At 39.3% G+C, this 27,953-nt stretch overlaps 1 protein-coding gene across 7 annotated transcripts; it reads right to left on the bottom strand.

Moving 5' to 3' along the window:
* Positions 1 to 762: 762 nt before the first annotated feature.
* Positions 763 to 26,961, bottom strand: eps15 (epidermal growth factor receptor pathway substrate 15). 7 transcript variants are annotated; one of them, XM_077583709.1, is made up of 25 exons: positions 26,839 to 26,961; positions 22,453 to 22,494; positions 21,701 to 21,790; positions 21,572 to 21,619; positions 21,375 to 21,470; positions 21,188 to 21,250; positions 20,585 to 20,710; positions 20,287 to 20,346; positions 19,110 to 19,340; positions 18,734 to 18,879; positions 17,721 to 17,877; positions 16,585 to 16,667; positions 14,469 to 14,541; positions 10,370 to 10,531; positions 9,961 to 10,158; positions 9,482 to 9,886; positions 9,322 to 9,402; positions 8,904 to 9,069; positions 8,781 to 8,825; positions 8,234 to 8,640; positions 8,097 to 8,166; positions 7,948 to 8,012; positions 6,048 to 6,183; positions 4,931 to 5,136; positions 763 to 1,793 (listed from the first exon to the last, which is right to left on the bottom strand). In XM_077583709.1, the coding sequence occupies exons 1-25, from the start codon at positions 26,863 to 26,865 to the stop codon at positions 1,653 to 1,655; spliced, it is 3,324 nt and encodes a 1,107-aa protein (XP_077439835.1). In that variant the 5' UTR covers positions 26,866 to 26,961; the 3' UTR covers positions 763 to 1,652. The 7 variants fall into 7 exon arrangements, with proteins under 7 accessions (XP_077439835.1, XP_077439830.1, XP_077439832.1 ...); XM_077583704.1 differs by having other exon boundaries at positions 10,325 to 10,531; positions 26,839 to 26,942; XM_077583706.1 differs by having other exon boundaries at positions 8,097 to 8,163; positions 10,325 to 10,531; positions 26,839 to 26,942.
* Between the last annotated feature and the right edge of the window lie 992 nt (positions 26,962 to 27,953).

Genomic DNA, 27,953 nt, shown 5'->3' with positions numbered 1-27,953 from the left:
AGGGGGCAAAGACAGAAGTGGAAAAGATAAGGCTTCATTTTGCTCTTCTCGTGCTGAAAATGATCCCCTAATCACACGTTTGGATAAATAATTTAAATAATATCGGTGATACCTTGGGGCGTTACATTTAACATATTTAGCAACAATAGTTTGGAGGGGCTGATTGCAAACTGTGTGGCTGCATGTCTACTGGAGAGTAGTGGCCGTTTTATTTAAGAGTTGGCCTTTATTTAAAAAAAAAAAAAAAAGCTCACAAAAAGGTGGAGTTGTAGGACTGTGAATGAGGCGTGGTTGAATTAGCCAGTACACAATCGCCTTTCATTTGCAGTCTCAACACATTATAGAAAATTATTATAGAATTGCCAGCTAGCTTAATGCTAACAAACAACGCAAAACACCATAGATGGGCTAACTGGTGTATATTCCTTATCCGGTGCAATAAAAGACTATTACTGGGCGACCTAAACGCCTAGATGTTCGTATGTCTGTATTATACTGCCCCCAGGTGGCCAAAGGGCATATAGCAGCAGGAGCAACACAATGTTCATTGAATGTAAGCAAAAAACTGTTGTATTAGAATGCATTTATCTTTTTAAAAACACTTTTTTTTTATTGTGTGCGAGTCAGGCTAGAATTGAAATACGCAACGATGATTTGAGATACAAATGTTTTGAGTTTGAAGTAAACTTGCATATTAAGAAAGTAGACTACATGACGTAGGTGCTTATGCTGATGTATCAAAGCCAAGAATAAGTGAATGTATAATTTGTAACAGTTGTGTACATTTAATGATTTATGCATTTAATTGTTCCATTTTGCTGTACAAAGTTAGGAAAGCAGTGTTCAAGTGGAGTCGTCGCTTCTGAACCAACGCAGACGCAGAGCGGCTTCGAGAGCACGACTCGACAGTCACCACAGTGAACCTCCAAGGAGCACCCTTAACTGACATCTTTAAAAAATAATAATAAACCAAAATTCAAGTTATAACAGTATTTGAAAGATGCAGAAAAAAAAAGATATAGTTTCGCAAATGTTACATTTAGTTTACATCTGGAAATATAAAGAGACTCGTGTTGAATCTTAATGCTCATTTCAAAACAATCATTACCTGGATGCAGTTTGTTTCATGCTTTTCTTATATAAACCATGCTGGGCATACAGCCGGACCTGGTTGAATAATTCTCTTTTTAAATCAGAACCTGGCATGCACTTCACATCTGCTTATTCTTGTCCGGTTTGGGCGAGGGGGGGTAAAATCACATTCAGTCATAATGGCTGCTACATTCCAGTTGGATGACTTTTAGATGCTTTTTGACAAATTTTGAAACAAAAAAAAAAGGGGTGAGGGCTGTTCTGAAATGGACTGTTGTGGGTTAGGCTAGTGGATAAAACTCTAGAAGTGTGAGTGCAGGTTTAGAATAAGTTACATTCTGGAGTAAGTCATAAAGGGACACGAATCTCTGTTTTTCCCTGTTCATCCTCACAACAGGATAGAAAAGACAGTCTTGAGGACAACATTGCTTTAGTCCAAGAACGCGCTGAATTAGTCCAATAGGGTCCCCCCCCTCCCACGACACTTTGGTGCTTGAACAGGCCACTGAGGGCTGAGTGGTGGCGGTTGGGAGGGGGGGGGGCTAGGTGGAAGAAGCCCCTCAGGAGAGTTCAGACTTGCTGAGAGCGATGGCCAACTCCAGGTCCTCTTGCTCCTGCTGGGTGAGCCTGGCCAGACGCTCTTTCTCTTCGCGCTCGCTCTCGCGCTTTGCCCACTCGATCATGTCTTCTTCTGTTGGGTACTGAAGAGAGAGAGAGAGAGAGAGAGAGAGAGAAAAAAAAGACATTGAAAAACACACAGTATAGGTAATAGGATTGTGAACTGTGACTGAAATTACACGCTGACGACACAAAAAAACCGTCACCATGATCCACCAAGGTTATTTTAGTTAACTAAAACTAACGGATTTTTTTTTTTTTAAACAATTTCGTTAATGAAATGAAACGAAAATGCTTCTTAAAAATCGAAAACTAACTGAAACTTTATTTTATGTTTACATAACTAACTAAAACTAACTATAATTATAGCAAAAAATGTCCTTTGTTTTAGTCTTTGGTAATACATTTGATGCATGAGCCTTTTAAGTAGATTCATTTTGATATTAACCGGAATAGGGACATTTGAAAGTGTCACACAAAAGTGACGTCATACAGCAGCAGCCAATAAAAAAGCACCTTCAGATGACGTTGCTCCCATGGTGTTTTTTTTTTTTTTTTTTTTAAATATTGCGCACAAGTAATACACATAAAAAAAACTAAAACTAATACTGAAATCAACTAAAACTAACTAACTAAATGACAAACTAATAAAAAACTAACAGAACCACCTTGAAAACTAATTAAAAAAGCAAAACTCAAAACAAAATAAAAACTACAATAACCCTGTGATCCACAGATTGATTTACAGGTTTATCATTCCGTGACTATGTGAATGTTTAAAGCTTAATCTGCTCCAGCCTCTCCCAAAAAACAACAAACATTTTCAAAATATGTTTATTAGCGAGGAAAAGAGCACTTTTTAATACTGTACTTAATAGCTAACATAGTAATAAATAGAACGTAGAGAATTCAAGTTTGTGCATCATGATTAAGTTATCGTGACTTCTTGTGGTGTACATGACTTGGCCACCAAGGGCAGTATAGTGCACTCATTACACAATCGAAGAAGACTTTCACAACTACTGTAGATGACTCAAACTGCAGTAATATTTAAGCAAAAATCAGCCCATTTCTATTATTAATTTTTTTAGTCATCACCTTTTTTTTCTTTTTTTACATATTATAAGATAAATATAATGACACTTGTGTTGTGGTGCTTTTAAAAGGGGTCTTCTCCATGCTCCTTGTGAGTGCTTTCATTTTGCATTTGTCCTGTTCAATAGACGGCTGAAAATGCGTCAGCAAAGCTTCTCTCACGGCAAATCCACATTTACTGTACTGGTAGCACAGCCCTATAAGTGCGTACATTTATGATCGTTTCTGTGGAAACTTTCATTTTTGTTATATTTGCTGTTGCACTCATGAATTGGATCACATCTGATTATGTGGGTAGGTAAGGTCCAATTAACCTGCATATCCACCCGTTGCCGTTCATACAACCGAATAATAGCTTTAACTGCGAGCAGCAGAATGTTCATGTTTGAGCAATGAAAAATTCCAATGATGACGAAAGTACGCAACAGAATAGGAGTTAAAAAAAAAAGTATTTGGGGTGAGGCGTTTATTTAAATGGACTGTAATTGATGCACGGTGTTTATTTTTACAATGGAGGCGACTTACAACTTAAGTGTTATCAAATGTGGTCAACCTCAAGTTCTGTATGAAAAAAAACATTTGTTACAGCACATTTTCGGATCATTTGGCTCACAGTCAAATAGGAAAAGCTCATGCAGATACATGCAGATGGAGGCACAGAAATCAAAGAGGGCGCCCATTATTTAACTTTTTATTTAACGTCTTCAACAACAAAGATTTAAGGACAGACGCACGCGCAGGGAAAGCACTAGCTACACAATGAAGGTCGTGCAGAGGTCATGCGGGTATGATCATGTAATGCGGTGGCAGTAATGAAATCATGCAACCCACATTGCACTGTTACAAAATGACCTTATTTTTTAATTTTTTATTATTATTATTGATTTAAAGCAGTGTCGCCCAAACTTTGTAAAACACATCTGAGTGCGCTGATGCAAATATGACATGTACTGTACCTGAGACACAAGTGGAATTAAAAGTTGCATTAAACGTCTCAGTTGGGCGAAAGCTGTTAATTAAAATGAACTTTGGATGAGATTTGGGATGGCAAATGAGAGCCAGACGAGCAGCCTCCTCCTCCTCCTCCATTCACTGACAAGCATGAGTGTTTCTTTTGGGTGTAGTATGATTTTTTTTTTTTGCCCAATCAGATTTGGCCATCTCTTTTTCTGCCAGGTCAATTAAGAATCAGTAGTGCCAGCAGATGCAACTACAGTGGTGCCTTTAAATAGGAGTGACCTGACTTGGGAGACACCAGAATGAGGAGCACAATGGATTAGATTGCAGCATTAAATCAAGAAGCACCAACTGTTTAATGCTGTACATTACTTTAATTATCTTATTACTCTGTTTTATTAAGTACAACATTGTAGAGTGCAATTTTTCCTTATTAAGAAACAAAAACAAAGATTTTTTTTGGGGGGGGGGGGGGCTGGAACAGATTAATGGCATTTCCATTCATTTCAATGGGGAAAGGTGATTTGAGAGACATGAGTTCCAAACATGCTAACGGAAATAAATTAAAGTCATATTACTTAAAGCACCACTGTAATACCAATGGCACCGTTTCTTGAACCTATCAGATTTAAAATTTGCACAGGATAATGTCATTATATTTCTTTCCAATGATTGATCGGTCAGAACAAAACTAAAGCGAGTATGATGCATTATTTAAATGTTTTTGTCAAACTATTAGTTATATACGAACTCTGAATTCAGATGATGTACATAGCGTAGGTATTGCATTTGTTCTAGTATTAATGGTTTCTAGAACCGTGATGTAAAAAAGCTGATTTTAGGTAGTTTAAGTTGGGTACTAACATGGGCACTAACGTGCATCCATTTTGTGTGTACAGTGCCACATTCCTTCATACAAATGCATCCAAACACAACAGAAAACATGAATAAAAATGTCCCGCATGAATCTTTAACAAAAAAAAAAAAAAAAAAAACACATCCCAGTGTCGATTGTTTTCTCGCGGCAGTGGATGGAGGGATCGAGAGAGCGACGCTGCTTGCCTGGCAAAAGCAGGAAGTAAGACGAGAGCAGAGACGAGTGTGTGTGCGTGCGTGTCTACTGAGAGTCAGGTGGAGGTGAGGGAGATGGCGACGGGGTGGTGCTCACTTTGTCAAAGCTGGCAAATCGGTCAGCTTCCTGTACGTGTTGACGAGGAGGGGAGGAGGGGGCGAAGGGGTCGGCTACGGGATCCTTGGCAGGCAGGGAGGAGGAGGAGGAAGAGGAGGAGAACTCTCCCGAGGTCTGCGTAGGAAAGTGGCCGCGTCGGTGGAAGGAGTCCGAAGACTCGGTTCTGGAGAGGGAGGATCTCTTACCTGCGATGATGAAGCAAGTGCGCGTTTTAGAAGGAGTGACGACAAACAGTCACAATCACATTTAAACTGCTTTTCTATTAGGGGTGAACAATTTTGAAAAACAATCTAATTCCAATTTTTTCCCCCCTCTTAAAGTTGCATTATGTGCTTTTGCCCCAAAATCCTCTTCCCATGTACTTAAACACAAGCAATAAATTAATCTTTACAACAACCAAAAATAGACTTATTAGGGATGTCCTTATTTGATCATGTGATTTTCTTAATTTCTTGAATTTTTCAAAGGTCACTTAAGGTCACCCAAAGCTGGAAAGAGCTTGTCAAACGGAACAGTAATAGGCTAGCTTCATTGAACTCATTCACTGCTATTGACAGTTATAAAAGGTAAAAAAAATAATTTTAACCATTTCTTTTAGTTAGATTTTCCCCCCCTAATTTTGCTAACAAGAGTATGATTTTTTTTAATGTACATTTAGAACAGATATAAAATTTGTGATTAATCATGAGTTAACTATTGAAGTCATGCAATTAATTCCGATTAAAAAAATTAATCGCCCTAATTTTTAATAATCATCTCGTCAGGCGATGACATTTTTTAATTGTAATTAATCACATGACTTCACTAGTTAACTCACGATTAATCACAAATTTTATATCTGTTCATGTACAAATGTACAATAGTTTTCATACAAAAGTGGGAAAAAATGTTAAACTATTAGAAGTAGTTCAAATTCATTTTTTACGTTTATAGCCGTCAATGGCAGTGAATGAGTTAATATTATATATTACACAATGTTAACATTTTCATTTTACTACAGTGCAATGTGGATTTGTATTAGATTAATTGTTCAGCCCTAACAGCTCAGCCCTACTCACTTCTGATTGGTCTGCCTCCAAATGGACTCACTACTGACCTGGGGGGGGAGGTGGTGGTCTTGTCGGCGTACCCGTTTTGGGAGGCAGGGCTGGGGGAACGTCCGTGTTGGCAGGTTGGCTGTCATCATGGAACAAGTTCTTATTGTTGGTGCCAAACTGATCGGCGCCATTTGACTGAAATGTATACAGAGAGCAAAGTTTCCCAACACAAAGGGTAAGTTACTCTCATACAGTGCGAAATGTTTATGGGTGGTTTGCAAACACGTACAATTAAGAAAATTTGGGCTATTACCATTAACTACAAAAAAAACCTAAAAAACTTCCTTCAGTTTTTTTTTTTGCCCTTTAAACCACACTTTCCTCACTTCCAACTGTAGAGTTTCAACAAAATCTGACGCTCATGCTTTTCTGTGATTTGAGCTTTAATCCAGTGGATATTTTCACTTCTTCACTGCACACTATTTCTCAAGACCCATAGTTAAAATAAATTTGGCATAATACCTGCACAAAAACATGAGGACATTACGAGCAAAAAGCAAAAGAATACCTGGACAGTCACTGAGAGGTAACCACATGAACAGAGTGGCCGGATAGCGTGAGGTTTGCTGCTGCCATCTAGTGGTGAAGTGTCTGAAGTTAAATTGTATGCCAAATTTTTGCTTGCAACTCAAAACAAACGTTGAAGCCCTTGTGAAGGTACCACCGTGGTAGGGTCGGGCAACTAATTAAAAATAAATTGAATTTGATTTAGATTTTGGGTTCTCATGATCATAAAATGATGTGACGCATTGTAAAGCACTTTGAGCACCATATGGTGTAGAAAGCGAGCGCTATATAAGTTTGGTCCACTTACCATTTAAATACAAGACATACTTTACTTTACAAACATCACCAATGCTAATGCTAGCAGTCAATGTACAATCCCATTTAAAGGCTAATAAAAAAATAGCATTGAGTTCCGGGAGTGATATTCTCTCAAGTAACAATACTCACATTAAAATGCTAAAGGCATAAACATATTCTTACTAATCTATAAAAAAAAAAAAAAGTTATATTAATGAAGTTCTTCTTTGAATATTTTTTGCTTAAATGTGTGCATCTCCAAGCACGCATGGCACCACACTGCCCCTAAGAGGCCAAGACAAGCACAGCAGAAAGAGCATGCATTTATTTTTATTTTTTTTAAACAAACATAGTAAAATAATAATAAATAAAATATTAAAATAATAGCAATAATATATTAACTGATTCACTACCATAAATTCATTTAAAAAAAAGATTCTTAAAAATTAGGGGCACGAGTCGATTAATTTTTTTTATTTAATTAATCGCATGACTTCACTAGTTAACTCACGATTAATCACAAATGTTATATCTGTTCTAAATGTACAATTAAAAAAATATAGGTTTTCATACTCTTGTTAACAAAAGTGTGGGGGGGAAATTGTAATTTTTGACGTTTATGGCCATCAATCGCAGTGAATGAATTTAAAAAAGCAAAGAAAATATTATTAAATATTTGGGGCGTCAGGCAATTAGTTTTTGATCGTAATTAATCACATGACTTCACAGATTTCATATCTGTTCTAAATGTACAATGAAAAAATTCTAGGTTTTCATACTCTTGTTAACAGAAGTGGGAAAAAATGTTAATAACTAATAGAAATTGTTGAAATTATTTTTTGACATTTGTAGTCGTCAATGGCAGTAAATGAGTTAATATAATAGCAATCTATAATTTTCCATCTATCCTAATTATCACAATTTTTAATATAGAATTATTTTACTATGGTGATTTATTTTCTGGTTGTTTTTTCAAGGTTCATTTTAAGCTAAGTTTTGGTAGTTGAATATACTGTATATGCATCCCACTGGACATCCACTAAAGTTTCTCAAGAATTCTGAAGCACAATCCACTATGCTGAAAATAAACATTACCTTTGTGAGAGCACTGAAATCAGCAAAGCCGAACGATTCATTCCCAAACACAGCAGCAAATGGATCTATGATGACAAAGAGCACACTAATATCAGTAACATAATGCTGTCAGATATCCACATGGGATAGCTGCACATGAAAAGTCTGACCTGGGTCCGAGCTGGCGCTCACTGTGGTACCACCTGGCGCGAAAGGGTCATTGGTTGCTGCAGTGCCCTTCTAAGAAGAATAAACGTTTAACTAAAATAACATGACTTAGACTTTCAATCTCTTAGAGTGGACTTACCAATGCCAGAGCCGCGTTGGGCGGCGAGGTGCTAAATGGATCTGTCCCTGCGTACTGAGAACCAAATGGATCTTCCTCACCAGTGGCGTTCACCGTGTGAGGGAACGGCTCCGATTTAGCCGTGTCTTTTCCCGTAGAGCTGAACGGATCTGCAGCTATCGCGGCCGGATTTGTTGGCTGGGAGGCGAAAGGGTCCGGTTCTGCCGCCGCTGCTGCTGGTGGTGGTGCAGGATCGTTGCGCTTGGCCGCAAACAGGTCTGGCTCTGGCGCGTCAGCAGTGTTACCAAACGGGTCGGCAGAGCCAGCAAAAGGGTCGTCTGAGGAAAAATGGCTGCTGGAGGTTTGCGTGAAGAAATTGTCCGTTGTGAAAGGGTCTGACCCTTTGAAAGGATCTCCTCCAAAAGGGTCTGATGGGACAAAAAAGTTGACTTAGTTGTAGTGAATTAGTAATTAGAAGTAAAGTTTGGACAAAAATGTTGTGGGGGAAAAAATACATCGCCAGAGACTTAAGCTCAATTAAATTGTCGTTTGCTTTTTTTGAACTTACCCGCAGCGTCCACTTTTCCAAACAAGTCATCTTTAAACGGATCGTCTAGAAAACAAATGCACATTTTCAAACCTGCTGAATCAGAAAACAGCTGATACGCGTTGTAGATCTGATGGGGCTCACGCTCTGTAAACGGGTCCGAGTGGAAGAAGTCCATCTCGGGCAGAGATGGCTGGCTGGTAGGAGCCGGTGCGGTGCGAGGAGGAAGCGCTTGTGCTGGTAATGAGGACGAGATGACTTCTGAGGAGGCTGCAGCTTCCTGTTTGACCTCGGGTTCTGGTGATGACACCTGTTGAAAAGTGTGAAAAGTGCTCACTCGGGTTGACAGACAAATTCACAAATCATAACTTCAAGATATTGAGGCCGTTATGTTCTCTTTTCATTTCTATACAACTTAAAATGAGTCAATGGCGCCCTCTGTTGGTTGCTACTGACATGGGCGATAAGTTACAAATCAATTGCTTCAAGATTGCACTATTAAACATTAAATTTAAGACAAAATAAATGAATTTATAATCACTAATGAGTGAGAAGTCTTTACCTTTAGTGGGCTTGTTTTAGGTGACTCTGCTGCATCATCTTGGGCATCTGAGGAGACGTCAGGTGAAGGGCTATTGTGTTCCTGGACATGTCACAGAAGAAGGTGAGTTAATTAAAACCCATTAAATTCAGACTGTTCAATTATGCTTGATGTTTCATACATTTACAGTTTTCTTGTGTGTCTTGGGAAGCGTTGGCAGATTTGTGTACATCTCAGAGGAGGTTACGCTCGTGTAAAGGTCATCCAAAGCATCATGCTTCACCTTTTCTTCTTCTGGACTATCGGGGCGCTCGTCCTCCTTCTCTTCCTTCACTCCTTTCTTTGTTTCTTCTGAGAGTTCTTTTTGAGGGTATGAGGCAGCAGCTGGTTCTTCTTCCGTTTTTTCTTTAAGTTGGTCCTCCTGGAAGAGGTCCTGCTGGAAAGGGTCCCTGTGATGGAGCTCTAGCGCGGCTCCTGACGAGCCGTTGACCATGACGGGAGAGTCGTCTTCCAAAGCTCTCTTCCAGCTCAGCTGGGCTGCCATCGACCTCTCCTCCACCTGAAGGTCGTTCAGTTTGTGTTGGACCTGAACAGCAGGAATGGACAGAACGTTAAAAGCGAGAGTGAGAAAAACGCAGGTTTGCGAAGTTTCAATCTGACCTGCGCAACTTGTGTGAAGGAGTCGCGCACAGACTCCTGCAGAGGTGTGAGTTGCTCCTGTGCCGCTTGAACCTTCTCCTGCAGCTTCCTGCTCTCCTCCTGCAGAGCCAGAAGCTCCTCTCGAGCCTGGACCAGCTCCTCCTCGTACTGACAGATCCTCTGCTCCTGCTCTTCATGCTCAGAGTGCAGCGTCGTAATCTGACAAAGTACATTTGGGTGGGTTTTTCACGTTAATAGACATTGGGCATATCATATCAATCAAAACCTCAACCAAAGTGCACATTTACCTTTGATCATCATTAAAATATGCTCAAAAACATACGTTACGCCAATGATTGCTAGGCTTGTAATAACATTTTGTAACCTGGTTGTTTTGAGGGGGGTGACAAAAGCCTTCTGCCAAACCCACCAGTTGGCTCTCTTGGCTGGTCTGCTGGCGTATGTGGGCCAGCTGCTCCTCCAGCGAGCCCTTCTGTTGGTCAAGCTCTTCCAAAGCCTCCTGCACCTTCTGACGCTGAGTCTGAAGCTGCTGCAATGCCTCGCTTTCTCTTGCCACCTCACTCTGCAGGTCCTGTAGAAAACAATGTTTTCATTTTCAAGTATGTAAATAATATACGCCCACTGACACCTGTATGTGTGTTTCTAAGGAAATTAGGGCCACCATTAGACTTCACTAAATCACGCGCGTTTGGTGGTTACGTAAGAATTTCCAGGATCCGCATGGTGGGGGTGTGAAAAGTGTGGACGAGAGATTTGCTGCACCTTAAAAGTGAGTAAGCCAGGCCCATAAAGAAATGAATTAAGTGCGAATGAGAGAATATGCCCCAAAGTGAACGTGACATTGTGAAAAGTCTTTTGTGAAACTGACTACTAGACACAATTTATGTGGCCACGATAAATCTTCGATTATCAAATTAAATTATTTTGATAAGTGATTAATTGTTAAGACATCTGTTTCCATTTAAACTTGTCTAAATTCTTGCAAATTAAGCCTTTCAACAGTTATTCTCAGATTTCTGTTGAATCGAAATTAAACTGCTTTTACTTGGAGAACATGCTTGCCTTTTTTCTGAAACGTTACAGAACAAACCAATAACTGAATCTTAATTTGTTTGTGCACTTTCAGCACTGTCAATTTGAAATAATGTCCTGTTTTTAATATAGTGTTTGAATTTCTTTTTTTTAATTCATCAATTAATTGACAAACACATTTACCGGTATTATTAAAATAATCGTTGGTTGAAGTAACCATCGCAATACCACGGCTTGCAAAACAGCTCGGTTAAACTTCAGTTGACACTTGTTGATGTGACTCATCTGCAGAGCGGATGTGGCAACAGCGACTTTCACAGCGACTTTCATCAATTGAAATTTTCATATGAATCAACTAATGGAAAGTGAAGCCATACACAGATACTTCAGCTAAATGTGTGTGTTTTTTTAAAAGGAGAAATCAGCTTTATGTAAGTGTTTCTCATTTCAAAATTATCTTTAGAAAAATAATGTCGTTTCAGTGCAAGTGAAAATAGCACCCCTCTTTTCGCAGGGATGGTCATTGAGCCCTGCAGTGAAAAGCAAAAATCTGCACCCTGACCAAAAAAGCTTTATACACTTCTATTTATTAGACATGTTTTATGGTCTGGCTGTAAGAAGCTCCTCCCCCTCAGTCTAACATAGATGGCAAACCTCAGCGGATGTTTTCCCCAAAATCAGCACATTTGCAAATGCCGAATAACAAATATGTGGGGGTTCAGTATGTCTGATCCAACTGGTATGTTTCCAGAAATTACAATTTTAGCTAACCACGCACATTTTACTTTTTTTTTTTTTTTTTTTTTTTTTCACCTAAAGCCCATTAAAAAAAAATCCCATACTAATAATATAATATAATAATAAATTGCCAAATGCAGAAACATCAATGTAAGTTATCACGATGTAGTGGCTCTCTCTAACAGACAGAATTAAGTAACCGGAATTAGGTTAAAAAATTCTATATACGTAGACCATGTTTCTATAAATTTTGATATTTGGTTTTTATTTGAGGCAGATATTTTTTCCATTAAAATGTGATTTATGAGGAGGTTAGACCATTGGTCGATATTCAGAGTTTGTTTATTTTTCCAGTTAACAAGAATTGTTTTTTTAGCGATAGTAAGGGCTACAAGTGTAGATTGAAATTGTTTATGTGGTAAATCAGTTGTTGTTAGGTCACCTAGCAAACACAAGTTTGGAGATAAAGGTATCCTACAGTCCAAAATAGCGGAAAGTTTTTCTAAGACTTTAGTCCAGAAATACATAACCGGAGTACATAACCATAAAGCATGAACATAAGTGTCTGTAGTGTTTTGTAAGCATTGGAGACAAATGTCGGAGTCTGAGAGTCCCATTTTCTTCATCATATATTGAGTAATGTATGTTCTGTGAATAACTTTATATTGGATAAGTTGTAAATTTGTGTGTTTTGTCATTTTAAATGCGTTTTCACAAACTTGAATCCAAAAGTCAGGTTCCGGTGCTATAGACAAGTCTGTCTCCCATTTCGAGATGGGTAAAGACATTTTATCAGTATATGAAAGTAACTTATATATTTTTGAAAGTTTTTTTTTTTATTTTACATTTTATTTTACAATTCAAATGCTGCTTCACCAGAAAGATATTATCCTGAGCTGTAAGTTATGTGGGTGTTATGTGCAGGTATCGGGTCATCAATGACTGTGCGGAAATAGAAAGAGTGCAGTGAAAAAAGCCAAACAAGCTATATAAGATCAACATCAATAGTGAAGTCCCTCGAGAAGACTTCCACATCTTGGACTGAAATAACCCACTGGCCCTTTAAGATATTATCGCCCAAAATAGTGCTCACATCTGAGGCATTCCGACACACCCACACAAGGACACCAGCCTCTTGGACTCCGTTGTTGTTCACAAAACATCTCAGGTAGCTCATGTGCTATTTCACTATTTATTATTTCAACAAAAGTAAAAAGGCACGGTCCTGCCTAAAATGTGACCCTTAACTCTTTCACTGCCAGACGTTTTCAGAAACGGGTTGTCCCCACTGCCAGCCGATTTAAGCATTTTGAGTGATCTTTCAAGGTCCACAGAAAATGTTGTGTTTGGACTATGGAAACACACATACTACCAAATGAAAGATTGGACTCTCAGCTTTGTTTCTACCTTATTCCGTTCTTCAGTAATCAACAATAGAAAATGGTTACTTTCACCGAAATTCTCTGTTTTGGAGAAAAAGAGCTTTTTGTGAAACGATGTTATTTCATGCACTCTAGTGAATTGTACACTTCTTTTTGTCCATGAATGATGCCACAAACACCTAAATAGTGCTTTACTTCTGTAAAACGCTTTCACCAACAATGAAAAAGTGTTTTTTGATTGCAAAATACGTTTATTTCCATTCAACAGTGTAACAATTTGACAAAACAATTTCGCAAACTATTTACAAATGTGTGCAACTGTGGTACTACTTACAATTATGTGGATGTTTCAAATACAGTTTTTCCTTTTGTAACGCTCTCCTGCGTGCAAGGAGACGCCAGGACGCGCACAACAGTTTACTTTCACTTTCGCATTGGTCCGTTTTGCGTGCAACCGCTACACTTTCTTGACGGGCTTTTTTTCCGGGGAATAAAAAGCAAGTAGCAGACTGTACACACTTCCTCCGATGAATATGCATTGGACTCGGGGCACTCTCCGTCGTCCGATCGAACGTCCGCCTGTGCGTGCTCGGTTGCGCTCCGCGTTACGACACCGTCATAGCCGCCGCGTCAGCGGTTCCAATTTCGCCGTCAAGCTCGGATTCACCTTCATCATCATCGATGATGATCATCGTCGTCATCAATGTACTATTTTAGCGTTGGCCGATGCCTTTCGTCTTGTAAGTGTAGAGCTGCTTGCAAACGCTCGCCATTGCCCGTTCCCTCCTCCATCTAGCTCCATCTAACGTCTTCTACTGCCGCGTCAATGCTTCCCAACCACGGAGTCACCACCCTCATCTTCATCATTGATGATGATCATCGTCGTCAACAATGTGCTCTTTCAGCGATGCTTTTGGTCTTTGAAAAAAAACGGCTCGGGCGTGAGCTCCTCGCGACCGGCCGCCATTTTTCCTTTGTCTTCCATTCTCATCTCCTGCTCGACGCTCTAGCTCCGCCTCTACTGACGCCCACCCGATCTTGTCAAAAGAGAGTCATCGCTGCCCTCTAGGGGCCAAAAATAGTCATTAGGCACAACAGACAGGCTGGAAACTTTCACCAGACATGCGGAAGGGTTTCCTCTACCAGTTTCAAAAAAAAAAATCATTGGATGACGTCTTTTGACGTCATTGGCAGTGCTCTGTAGGTTTTTACTTGACGTCTTTAAACGTCAGTGGCAGTGAAAGAGTTAAATGGCACACGGCAGAAACAAGTATTGCATGTTCCAACAATTGGACTGCCAAAATAAACCATTTTAAAACTAAACAGTTTTTTATTAATTTTTTTAATTGGTCTTACCTGGACCTTGTTGCCGCGCTCGCTGATGGCCGCCTCATTCTCCTTGATCTCTTCTTCCACCGTGGTTTTCTCCCTGGCGTTCCGGCACAACAGAAAGCAACATTTAGCCACTGAGGACAAAGAAGGTATCGTTCCAAGACCGCAAGGCCACAGCCAGTCATCGGCTGAACTCCCATCAGATCGGTCCTCGACCGCAACCCTCTGCTCTCTCTGGACAACCAGCATTTTCGATTGGAATGAAATTGCGGATCGAGTCGGACTCAGACGCTGCGATAAAGCAGAGAAAGTGAGCTTGTGTTTGATCTGTCAAGTATGTGGGAGAGGAGAGGTGAGAAGCAGATGGCTGGCGTGAGAGAGGAGGAGAGGAAGGACCAACCTACATCCTTCTCTTGCTGCTTGAACGCCTCGAACAGTGATTCATCAATGCAACTCGACGTGCATTAATCTCATCACATATGGAAAAAGGCACTCGTTAGATAGACATTATACACTTCACAATTCAATGAGATCCAATACAAAAGCTATATGAATATTAATTGATGGTCAGAGAGATATTCATTTAGCATTGTGGTTGTGCCGGTAGATTGTTGTTTTTGTAGGCTAGTTTCCAATAATGTCATCACAAATAAATTGCATAGAGTGCAGTACTTCCCGAAGACACCTTTTACATCAACTGTATATCCACTAAATTTGCATCCAAGAAGTATTTCCATGTATAAACATCACGCAACGCTGCCTATAAATGTCTTCATCATCTGTCATCTGATCCATTGTAAGAAGTCCGAGATACTTGACCTTAATACAGTATAGTGAGAGTAGTACAGTGATTTCATATTCTAAAATTAGGACAATGTAGATGTTCATCCTCATACTGACAACTGTTTCTATTATTTCGCTATCTCATGTAGCCAACATTTACTGTACTGTACTCAAATTTAGGGATTTTCAATACCACTTTTTTTCAGACAGATACCATGACGAATACATTCTTCTAATTTCTAGTTCCTGATTGTAAAATGACCACAAGAGGGCAGCCGATCGTGAGTACTGATACCTTTAGATAAGATCGGGTATTAGCCAGACACTTATACCTGGTATCGGTACTCGCCCATCCATACTCAAATTAATACAGCTTTGACAGAATCAATTAACTGAGTATTAACATCTTGGTAAGGTAAAGCAATTTTTAGTTATTGTACTGGATCCCATTCAACTTTGATTTCTAGGGTATCTTTCATATCAGAACAGTTTCTACCGGCAGACCTACGGACACAATCATCTTCACCACACTGCTCCTAACTTTGCCAGCAAGCTGAATTCTCGCGGTATTTGCTCACAAATACGACAAGAATCCATCTTGTGCTGCTCCCGCTGATATGTCCGCAACCAACCGTTTTTAGGTTGGACCAATAAGGCATTGTTTAGGGTGGTGACAATGGGACATGCAGCTGTGACGAAACCAGGAAACGCAGACGCCGGGGGGGAACAAACAAACCTAATTAATTCTGTTCTCGCAGGATTACTCACCGTTTCTTTGTTGAATGTTGAACAGTGAGATGTGCTTCATGCATTTTTATCTAATAAAGATGTTCCTGCTTCCCCCCCAAGACGACGAGACTGAAGACGACATTTTCATCCCTTGCCGTGATTGGTCAAAACAAACGTGCGCAAGATGCCGCGCATCATCCAATCAGCTCGAAGTATGTTACAAAATGTCCCGCCTTTCCCGAGCAAATCACCGTCGAGCTGTCCCAGATTGATAATGCAAAGAACTCCCTTGGGTGAATCACAATTATCAATCTGGCTATTGCCATGTTACACTGCTCCAAGAAATTACAAAGTCAGTGCTTCTCAATTATTTTTTGTTACACCCCAAGGATGAAGAAAATATTTTACAACTACAAATACTGTCATTCACCTCTGCTTTCTCATTAGTAAGTCATTATTGTGGACAACACTGCACTCTGGTGGTCAGAGCAGATCATGCAGTCAGTGAAACACTACGGTTCCTATGGTAGGGGAGGCAACCCATTTGCATTTTTAAAATAAATAATTTGACAACACCGAAATGTCTCAAAAACACAACCTGCATGACTTTTTACCAAACAAATCGTACCTTTGTAGTTCGACAATTTCGTTACTGAGCGAGTCCAGCTCCTTGATGGCAGAGAAGTCGGCTGCCAGGTTGGCCATATTGTTCTGGAGCAAAGGAAGCACCAGAGATGAGTTAAATGAATGAAGGCAAGGAGCCAACAAATGAGAACATGGACTCTAATATTACGTAACAACGTCACATAACTCCAAAAACAAACGAACAACAGTTACAGTGCACTGATGAGCTCACTGATGACGAAAAGTTTGCACAAGAAAAATCATGAGCGAATGGAGTGATTCTGTAATGTGCATCTAATCTAACCAGATATGGGGCCAAAAAACAAATACAAAGCATAAACTGCAATTTCCACATTTAAGCTAAATTTATATTGACTTCTGGGAACGACCACGTAGAAGGTGGGGGAAAAAAGACAAAATGAAGTGGCTCATACAGAAGAATGAATGAGCGCAACTCACTCAGCGGGGGGCGGTTCCATCCGCATGAGAAGGGGGCAGAGTAAAAAATGTGAAGTGCAGAAAGAGAGGGGTAAAAAAAAAAAACATTGCAATGACAGCAAAGAAAAGACAAGCCATAAATAAGTACAAGCAAAGCAGGAGAAATACTGAAGAATGCACAGTTTTAGCCAAAGTACCCAAATGGGAACATGCTGTATCATTGAGCAGCATACAGAGACACTCAGTTCTGACTCTCAAAGGTTTTGATATCATGATTCGAAGGTGGGGGTCGTCAACTTTTTGCAATATATGCGTCCTCTGGGAAAGCTTTGCATAGAATTTTAATAATGATTAACACCTCAGAAGGAACTCACAAATTTCTACCATGAAACTATCATTCAGAATTGTAAAACTATATTTGCGGCACCCCGGAGCCATTGTTTGGCCAATTCTGTGTTTCTGCATGACATTTGTTGCCATGGACGCACTTTCCCGACAACAAATGTCCATGAAGATGGCAATGCCTACAGTTTGGGGTCATTTTCAACTGTTAGAAAAGTACTGTGAAGCTGACCTGGTAGATCTAAAAGCTAAAAGATATTTTTTTAGGCTATTAAACCTGTCAACAAAGGCATGTTTGCTATCTTTCAAAAAGGAATGGAGGGTTTTTAAGAATCTTTGAGTGCACTGAGCAGATCTCACCTGTTTAATGTTCAGCCTGTCAGAGGGCGGGATCATCTCCGGTGAAAGGCTCTGCGGAGGGTCCAGACCTCTTGTCAACTTCTGATTGATCAGATGGAGCGCCAGGGCGAACTGCTCTCGGGTCAATTTTCCAATGTCGCCAATGTCACAAAGCTCCCTGAGGGGAGGACGGCACGCAGGTTACACAACAAACTTAACGATCGGTGCCTCAGGGCGCGGCAGATCACAATCGTGTTCGCCGATTGCGACAGGAACCGACAGAGCAGATGCACAGCGGGACAGAAGCTAATTAGGGGAAATCGATAAGCCTCTGTGTTTTTCCGGATCTCGACACACAACAGTGTCACTTTTCCATACAAATTAACTTTTTTTTTTTTTTTTAAGTTTAAATGAAAAGGTAGGACCTTTTACTTGATCATGACTTCTGTAAATTGGTTCATTTATCTCACAGTTTTTTCCTTCATTCATTTCATTTTCTTTTTTACAATTCATTTATCTTAATAACTCTGACTGCCAAAAACGTTATATAACGTTTAATAAAATCCTCTGGAGTGCCAAAGACGTTAAAATACGTTTTTTTCAAAACATAGGTGAAACTAACCATTTTCTATTGTTGATTACTGAAAAACGTAATAAGGTAGAAACAAACTTTTTTTTTCTGATGAAAGATGAGAGTCCAATCTTTCATTTGGTAGTATGTGTGTTTCCATAGTCCAAACACATAATTTTCTGTGGACCTTGAAAGATCAGTCAAAAATGCTTAAATCGGCTGGCACCCACGGCATCCCTTTTCTGAAAACGTCTGGCAGTCAAAGAGTTAAATAATTTGCCACTCAAAGATGAAAAATTTTGTTGAATTGGGGGACTTTTTGCCCACCTCTGGTCTACATTAACATTTACAATATGCTTCTCAACGTTATTGCACTTTTCTTTAGGCTGGTTGCAACTACACATTTTTAGGGCTATTAAAACTGACAACAGATGAAGATCCAAATCCAAAACGAGTGTCTTACCAGATGCGCGCGAGCGTGGCAGAAGGCAGCCCCGTGGTGAGAAAGATATCTCGGACTTCGGGTCCAGACACCAGCCCGTCCATGTCTGCGTCCGTCTTGCTGAAAAGTTCGTCATATTTGGCTTTGTCCGCCGGCGACACCGCCCACTGAGCAGATGCCAAAAAAGTGCATTTAGGAAAAGCAGCAACTCAAATGATACAAGTCAGAGCTCAAACTAACTAATGCATACTTCAAACGTTAACACCATTTACCTTCGCATTCCCTTTGGTCTTGTTCTTTTGAAAAACACACTGCGCTATCCAGTTTGAAATCATTTTAAAGTGTTTGAGACAAAATTAAGCTGTTAACGGCCAGGGTGGACTGGTAGCGTACTCACAGGGGCGGCTGCTGGCGTCGGGGCAGGAGCTGGGGCGGGTTTGGGGGGGAGGGGCATGGCCTTAGAGCCAGCGTGGGAGGCGCGACTCTCTTTGACGGAGGGGGGAGAGGGTAACAAGGGCATCCCGGGAGGCACCGAGGCTTTTTTCCTCTTGGAGGGTGGAACCAGGGGGGGCGGGAGAGACATGGGAACGTTTTCTCCTTCCAGGGCTCTGTACACCAGATACATGGCCTGACAGGGCAATTTGGCAATAAAATACAGAAAAGATGGGGAGAATTATTGTTCGAACGTTTGAAGTTATCACACATGCAGTCAAATAGTTTCACAACCTGCAAGCGGTTAAAAAGAAAAGCTTTGTTTTTGACCTTGTTGGAAATCAACCCAAAATACATTTCTTGTTCTTCTTTGCAGCTCCAAATTGTCTAAATATGTTTTTTTGGTTAATATTGCGTTAATGGGATATAAGTTAAGCGGCAAAATCCAGCTGTTTTTATCAATATCAAAAAGCGGCCATTTTGCCACTTACAACCAATCACAGCTCAGCTTCAGAAAACAAGTGCGCTGTGATTGGTCGTTGCCTGAGCAACTGTGATATCATCTTCAGTCGCCAGCAAGTGGCAAAATGGCCGCCCCCTGAGATGGATAAAAACAGCTGGATTTTGCTTCATAACTCATATTCCACAAATGTAATATTAATCAGAAGGTCATTTTTAGACTAGTGAGGTCAAATATAACATATGATTGTCAAGAAATGTTTAAGGTTGACTTTTCCCTTTAAGTTTCTGTCAGTGGAATCGCGCAACCAGTTACCATGCAAATAAAATGCCGGTTTCAGTTCACACCGGCAGTAACGCCCATAATTTGGGGCCTAGGAAGAAGGTGCGAAATGTGAAAGTTGAGTCCAAGTCAATTAATCAATGAAGTCGTTGATATTTTTTTGACGCAGTACACATTTAGTATTTTAACAGGACAGGAATAACAACAAATAAAAACAAAGGATTCAAAAAAATACAGCTCGGGATTGAACTGTTGAACAGTGAAATCAACAGCCGTCTCACGTTGTCCATCAAAACACAGCATTCTTCTCTTTACAATTTCTCAAACTGCTTTTGTTTTGGATGTCTAAATCTACATTGACCAGATCTGCGGTAGTGTTCGATAAGTCTTCACTTCTTACCACTGAGAATTCATCTTTGTCCAACATGCCGTCCCTGTCGATGTCACTGAGCTCCCACACCTCCAAAACAAAAGAAAGATCCATTTCAAATGATGCGTCACGACAAACTGTGTATTTTTTCACTTCCTCAAAAACCTCGTCTCACCAAAAGCGAGTCAAGTCAACACATCCTTTTTTTACTCGCTGAATCGTGTTTTGACTCATCAAATTACTAAATTGCTTGACTTCCAAAAGAACATTTCCCCAAGTGGAGTTACTACAACAATACATGAAAACAGCGTGGCGGGGCAGCTCATACCCGGCCCAAAATGTCAACTGGCAGTTTGGAGTTGAGCAGGACGGGTTTGACTTTGTCTCCTGTCAGCATCGCCCCGACTGGGCCAAGGCTGTCAAAGATGCAGTCAAACTTCAACTTCTCTTCAGGCTGAAAGAACAACAAAATGAAAAAAAAAAAGAAAAAAAAGGAGATATGAATTGTATGGCTAAATAGCTTAAACAATACTTTTTTTTAACTCTTTGACTGCCAGCCGTTTTAAGAAAAGGGATGCCGTGGGTGCCAGCCGATTTAAGCATTTTGACTGATCTTTCAAGGTCCACAGAAAATTATGTGTTTGGACTATGGAAACACACATACTACCAAATGAAAGATTGGACTCTCATCTTTCATCAGAAAAAAAAGTTTGTTTCTACCTTATTCCGTTTTTCAGTAATCAACAATAGAAAATGGTTAGTTTCACCTCTGTTTTGAAACAAACGTCTTTTAACATCCTTGGCACTCCTCCATAGGATTTTACTAAACGTTATTTAACGTTTTTTGGCAGTCAAAGAGTTAATATATACCGTAATCTCATTAGATTGTATTTTGTGGCTACTGAAATGACATCATCTGAAAAGGCATCACCTTGACAACCCAGTGAAGATCATTGCTTAGCCCCCCTGCTAACAGCGGGCTGCTTGTGTCCTGCTGGGGGGAAAAATACAACTTAGTGTTATCATTTCACGTATGATGAATAATTATGAACGCAGCCGCAACATGTTCTGGATCATATGGACATGAATTTGTGACTGGTGCGGAGCGGTTGGCTTACAAATTTGGGGGGCGGAACCGCCACATTAAGGCTCATGAGTGCCACCTCCAGGCCATTCTGAGCACAAGCCACCAAGCGCAGCGCGACGAAAAATTGCTGGGGAGGTAACGTCAACATACAGTCAATGATTTTGTAAAAAATAAAAAATAAATAAAAAACACACAACTTATAATGCGCCTCTCACTGTGCTTTTCTACCTGTTTGTTGAGCGAACCCTTCCGTTCTGAATCAGACAGATCCCAAATCTGTGGAGGACATTTCATGCACCGACATCACACGCGCATCAAATATCATAGTTGAACATGTTGATTTCAAGCTTAACTTACCTTGCCCAGAACCAGGTCCGCCAGGCCCGACCGCTTCAGGAACAGAGCTGCGTCGGCTGCTGCCACTCTCCCGCTACTTCTGGGATCCACCTGCAGGCGCACAAAGACAACGTAATCCATTATAAATAAATCATCATGTTCTGGCCTATGGTTTACTTTTTAGCTAACTGGTTTGCTCCACAACAGTCATTAAAAACAAAATTGGAAATGAAATGCAGTTGTGGGAAAAAAAATGGTGATAACTTTGAGAATGCTAAATCAATATTGACAATAAAACCAAAGCTTTATATTCTCTGCAGCATCAGTAGGCAGCCCACTATGACCCATTGGGCAGAGTGCTGCATTATTAATTCATAGTCTGACTTCCTGGACGGGAAGCAATAACTGAAGAGGTCACTGCAACATGATCGTAGTAAACAAAGCTACTGTATTTCTGCAGCATGCGCCCACCAGTCACAACATTAGGTACACGTGTACAATCTAATGAGTTCAATACCAGAGTTATTAAAAAAAATAAATACTTAAAAGAGATTTTCTGTTATTTGGTTGTATTAGTGAAACTAACATAAATGTTAAATCAATACCTCAATCAAAATTTTGCAATATCATCAGAAAGACAGACTTTTCCATACAAGCTTTTTTTATGGACATTATTAGATTGTGATGATCACAATTCAATTACTTGCTTTTTATTTTTTTATTTAGTGTTCTTAATAAAACAGGACTTTTATACTGACAATGTAATTGCATACCTGTCGATAGTATTTGTCGTAAATGGGATTTCCACTGGAGAGCTGTTGAGGAAGAACAAAAAAAACATTTATTACAAAATAGATGATGAACTGCGCTAGGGCGGCAACGGAGGCCGCAGTCAAGAAGTCTTGAGTACACACGGACTGCACAGTGCACACAGTAAAACTGCGAATGGCTCGGTAAATCAATGTTTCCTTTGATCGCGCTGCCGTTATTTGAATGGATACCTGTGGCAACTCTACTGTAACTAATACAATACACTTCTCATAAAAAAAAAAAGAACCGGCTCCGCCTCCTCACTATTTATTTTTTATTTTTTTAACAGAGTCCACAGCAAAAAGATGCAAGCGATGGTGTGATAATGAATCCATTCAGCTGTCTTGCCATGGTTTTATTTCAAATGAACATGCCATACAGGCTACATTTAATAGGGGTTGGAATCTTTGAATAGCTCACTATTCGATTCGATTCCGAGGTTGTGCGAATCGATTCAGAATCAATTTTCGGTTGGGAACGATTTTTGCTTCAAAATGATTTGATTGACAAAGATTTTTGCTTCAATTTATAGATGTTCAAGGAATCAAAATGATCTACTCCAGTCGGACTCGCTAATGCTAATTAGTGCTCTACTCGCGGCACAAAAGAACGGCTCCACGCTGCAAAAAAACAACTTTTAGTGGAATAACTTGATTGCGACTTTTTCCCCTTCTACTCTTTAATGTGGCTACAACTTAACAGTGTATCAGACCGCGTGTAACCACACTGCCCCTAAGTGGCCAAATCGGGTACAACATGAACAGGGCTCCCAATAAAGGCACACACAAACAAAGGGAAGACAGTATAAAAAAAAAAAAAATTCTTTTTTTTTCCAGGAGAGCTCAGTATTGTTCATTCGATTTGACATCATCATTGCTCTCCTTTTTAAAAAAACAAACAAACAAATAAATTAAAAAAAATTAATAAATGTTTTTTTTTAAATATATATACATATATATATATATATATATATATACACACATATATATATATATATTTTTTTTTGTATGTGGGTGAGTATGTGTATGTGCGTGTGTGTGTGCGTGCGTGCGTGCGAGCGTGTGTGTATTCATCAGTTCACCTAAAGCCCATTAAAAAAATCCCATACTAATCCATCCATCCATTTTCTTGACCGCTTTTCCTCACTAGGGTCGCGGGGGTGCTGGAGCCTATCCCAGCTGGCTTCGGGCAGTAGGCGGGGTACACCCTGAACTGGTTGCCAGCCAATCGCAGGGCACACAGAGACGAACAACCATACTCACAATCACACCTATGGACAATTTGGAGTGTTCAATTAACCTGCCATGCATGTCTTTGGAATGTGGGAGGAAACCGGAGTACCCGGTGAAACCCACGCAAGCACGGGGAGAACATGCAAACTCCACCCAGGAAGGCCGAAGCCCGGACTCGATATCCCATACTAATAATATAATATAATAATAAATTGCCAAATGCAGAAACATCAATGTAAGTTATCACGATGTAGTGGCTCTCGCTATAGTATAAAATAATTTAAAGAAAATCGATTTTGGGATATTTAAAATCGATTCTGAATCGTACTAAATGAGAATTGTGATTGTTATGAGAATCGATTTTTGGGCACACCCCTAACATTTAAGTTAAACATGTGGCAAGACTGTTAGTAAGTTCCTTTACCAGTGATTTTCAAAAATACAAAATGATGAAGTTAAGGTCAGGATATAGGCAGTACCCTCCATTTTACACTTCACAGCAGATTTCACCTAAGACGTCATATCCTCTCTAAAATGTCCCCTTTCAGTATAACTGACCGTCCAGAGCTGGGCCCAAGAAGAGGAAGACAGTCAGCACTTCCTTCGTCATATAGCCAATGTGTTGATGTTCTCTAAAAAAGGAGCAGGTGCAGCGAGGAACAACATAACAGCTTGCGTAATGAACGCCTTGCACAACTTTATACTCCATTATGGCAAAGATCTGCTGGATCTCTCAGTGCTGTTAGTTTGACCACTTAACATTTAACAAGTAGCAACTGTCAATTGGCAGTTGGCTAAGCGGGCGCGCACACTTATCTCTCGATGGCAAAGCCTGTTTGTTTGTTTTTCACACAATAGTGTGCCTGGAACTAATTGTGGCTGCAAACACACTAATCATTGTGCGTGCACTTGATCTTGACTGAGCTGTCAATGATGTCCACAACTCCAGAATACTTCACAACACATTGTCAGAGGCGAATGATTTGAAATAATAGTAATAATAATATAATCACATTTCCCCCGCTCAATATTGTGATTATTTTTTTCAACGTCCTCTTCCCTTGTACTTTTTAAACAAACACAAGCAGTATCAGATTTATTATAGATCAATGTTTTGGTCTTCTAGGTTAGGCTTATGCTAAAGGCAAATGAACCATAAAGATAGTTTTATTTATTGATTTCAATTAAAGTTGTTATGAAACACTTTGACTTGCAGTCTTGTAAAAATGCATTAATAAACAATAGGGGTGTTAGAAAAAATCGATTTGGCAATATATCGCGATATTACAGCGCGCAATTCTCCAATCGATTTGACATGCAGCCGAATAAATTTTTAAACATCATTTTTTTTATGGGAATATTCAACAAAACATCTTACTTAGGGTTAGGATTCGCACATTAAGCATGGAAGAATGTTATATTAATGGAACATTAAGCCTTAATATTTTTATTTCAATGCTGTTCAAACAAGAAACAGACTGCAACCTGAATTTTCAGATTAATACATTTTCATACAAAACTTACAGTGTACATGTACAAGTTAACTGATTAGTATTTCCTAAATTTGAGTTTTTAAAAAAATCGCAATAATCAATATATAGATTCGCATCGGGATTAATCGTATCGAATCGTGACCTATGAATCGAAAGGTACTAGGCAATTCACACCCCAAATAAACTGTGTCAGATTTATTATAAACCAATGATTTTGGTCTTTTTTACCCTTCTAAATTAGTCTTATGCTAAAGGAAAATGAACCATGAAGATAGTTTTTTATTTATCGATTTCAACTACTACTAAACATTCTTTGACAACTTCACAAAATTCAACCAACTAACTAATTAAAACGAGAAGGTAAACAAATCTGTGGCTTTCACTTCAACTTTTCACGTTTTGTAAAACTATATGTAAACATTGTGGACTTCACTTTTTAGGTTGGATAAAAAGTAAAGTTATAAAGTAAAAACAAAGCCTACTTACCAACCCATTTTGATATGAATTTGATTAATAGTTCAGCCCTACACATATAAAGATTATTTTGATTATCATTATTTGTTCGTGATATTTATTGGGCAATAACTTAAGCTGCACATTAATCTCTTTTTTTTTTTTTTTTAAATCAGAAGTTACTCAGTCACAGTACCTAACGCAAGTAGTGAGTACTTTTCTTCAAGTCATTATTTGGATGATTACTACTTGAGAAATATTATTCTTACGTATCAATGCACATTCCACAGAAATTAACGAATAAAACAAACACATGAGAACATTTAATCATTACAAAACAAACTACAGTACTCGTACCTTCACTCAAACTTTTATGAACATGACTGCAAACAGTCACAGATTGTTTTCTGGCTACCCAGACAACAAAATTGTTGAACCCACTCAAGTGGTCACACACCAGCTCTTGAGTGTTGTTAGGGGCAACAGCGGCTCGGGTAACACCTCGTAGTGACACCTGCAACACAACTTTTTGACAGCTCAGGTGCTTTGTAGTCAAAGCCCCACTCAAATGTCAAAAGGCGCCAAATCGGGGATGTTGTGTTTACTCCTGATTGAAAGACAAAAACGAAGCTTTGCTAAGACAAAGCTCAAAAGTGGGATCTTTACCAATTATCGCCTGACGTTGTCGTGTTTGTACTTCTATAACGTCAGCAGACGTTGACCGTCCACTGTCCAGAAAATGACAGTACAGGACAGCCACACATGTCACGTAAGCACAAGCAAGAAATATGCAATAAAAACAAGTCGCTAGTCTACCACAAACGGGCCTTTTCAAACACAAGCTTCTCAAGATAATGCCGCTTATCGTAAATGTCGTAAAACGGATCCAAAAGCACCCGAAACACTGCACACAAACTAGCTGTTAGCTAGCAGGCTAGCTAGCTAGCTACGCCCTTACGCAGTCCCCGAAGAGATTAGGCACAAACTTTTCCCAGTCACAAGCAAAGCACTGTAAACTTCCCCTCGGAAAAAAAGAGCAAAACAATCGATGCGAGGCAGCGGTTTCGTCCGCCAGAGTCCTCAACAGCTACCGGACGGTTTCCGAACGGAGGAGACGACGGACACGAAGCGCTGCCTGTCGTCACAAGAAGAGTTTGGACGAGATTGTTACCTGAGTCAGAGTCAGAGAGGCGGCCATAGTCTTTCTGCTTCCCACTGCTGCCTTCACGCCGCGCTGTTGCCTACACACGCGCGCGCGCACACACGCACACACGCGGGCCGTCTGAAAACCTGGAAGTGGATTTCCGCTACGACTGGAATTATTACACAAGGGGAAAAAAAAAAGTGATATACAATTATTACGGAAGCGTATTGCATTCACTTGAAAAAAAAAAGTCCTGTTTATCTGACAATTTTTTTGGGGGGAGCGATGTTTTTTGGAATATTTTTTTCCACTGTTTTTTTAAATATTTTTTTTTCTGTTTTTTTAAAAAAAAAAAAATCTGTTTTTAAAAATATATATTTTCCTGTTTTTCTGACTATTTTTTGGGGGGGAGCGTTGTTTTTTTTTAAATAATTTCCCCCCCTGTTTTTTTTAATTATTTTTTTTCAGTTTTTTTTAATTATTGTTTTTTTTTAATTTTTTTTTTTTTTTTATATTTTCTGTTTTTCTGAATAATTTTTTTTCAGCCTGTTTTTCTGAATATTTTTTGGGACAGAAAAAAAAATCTGTAAAACTGAAAAAAATATTCAGAAAAACACAAAGAAAAAAAAATACTCAAAAAAACAAAGCAACCCCCCAAAAAATTGTCAGAAAAACTGAGATTTTTTTTTTAATTAAATAAAATAAATAAAAAAATATTTAAAAAAACAGAAACAAATGTATTTAAAAAAACAGAAAAAAAATATTTAAAAAAACAGAATTTTTTTTTTTAAAAAACAGGGGGGGAAAATTATTCAAAAAAACAACGCTCCCCCCAAAAAATTAGTCAGAAAAACAGGACTTTTTTTTTTCCCAAGTGAATGCAATATGCTTCCGTAAATTATATATTATATAATTGTAGAATTTTTTGGGGGCATCCCTGGTTGCGATATTTCCGTTAGCTTTGATATTTTCCCTATATAATACAGGACCAACGTTTTTTTTTTTTATGCAAACTTTAATTCAAGTGCATTTCTTTTTAGAGGGAAATCACTCTTTTTTTCAATTAATCAATTATTAGCACCCTTGATGTTGAAATATAACGTTGCACAACTTCCTTTGCCAGCAAAACAGCATCTGATCTT

Source organism: Vanacampus margaritifer, chromosome 13 (genome assembly GCF_051991255.1).
Source record: "Vanacampus margaritifer isolate UIUO_Vmar chromosome 13, RoL_Vmar_1.0, whole genome shotgun sequence".
Taxonomy (NCBI): Eukaryota; Metazoa; Chordata; class Actinopteri; order Syngnathiformes; family Syngnathidae; genus Vanacampus; species Vanacampus margaritifer.
This window is presented reverse-complemented; position numbering and strand designations above follow the sequence as displayed.

Excerpts from the sequence above, each read along its gene's own strand:
- eps15 (XM_077583704.1), bottom strand. The coding sequence starts at position 26,865 with ATGGCCGCCTCTCTGACTCTGACTCAG. Across the intron at positions 22,495-26,838 it reads CCTCTCTGACTCTGACTCAG|CTCTCCAGTGGAAATCCCAT; the intron begins GTAACAATCTCG and ends CTTCCTCAACAG. Across the intron at positions 10,532-14,468 it reads AGCGCGGCAACAAGGTCCAG|GACCTGCAGAGTGAGGTGGC; the intron begins GTAAGACCAATT and ends TGTTTTCTACAG.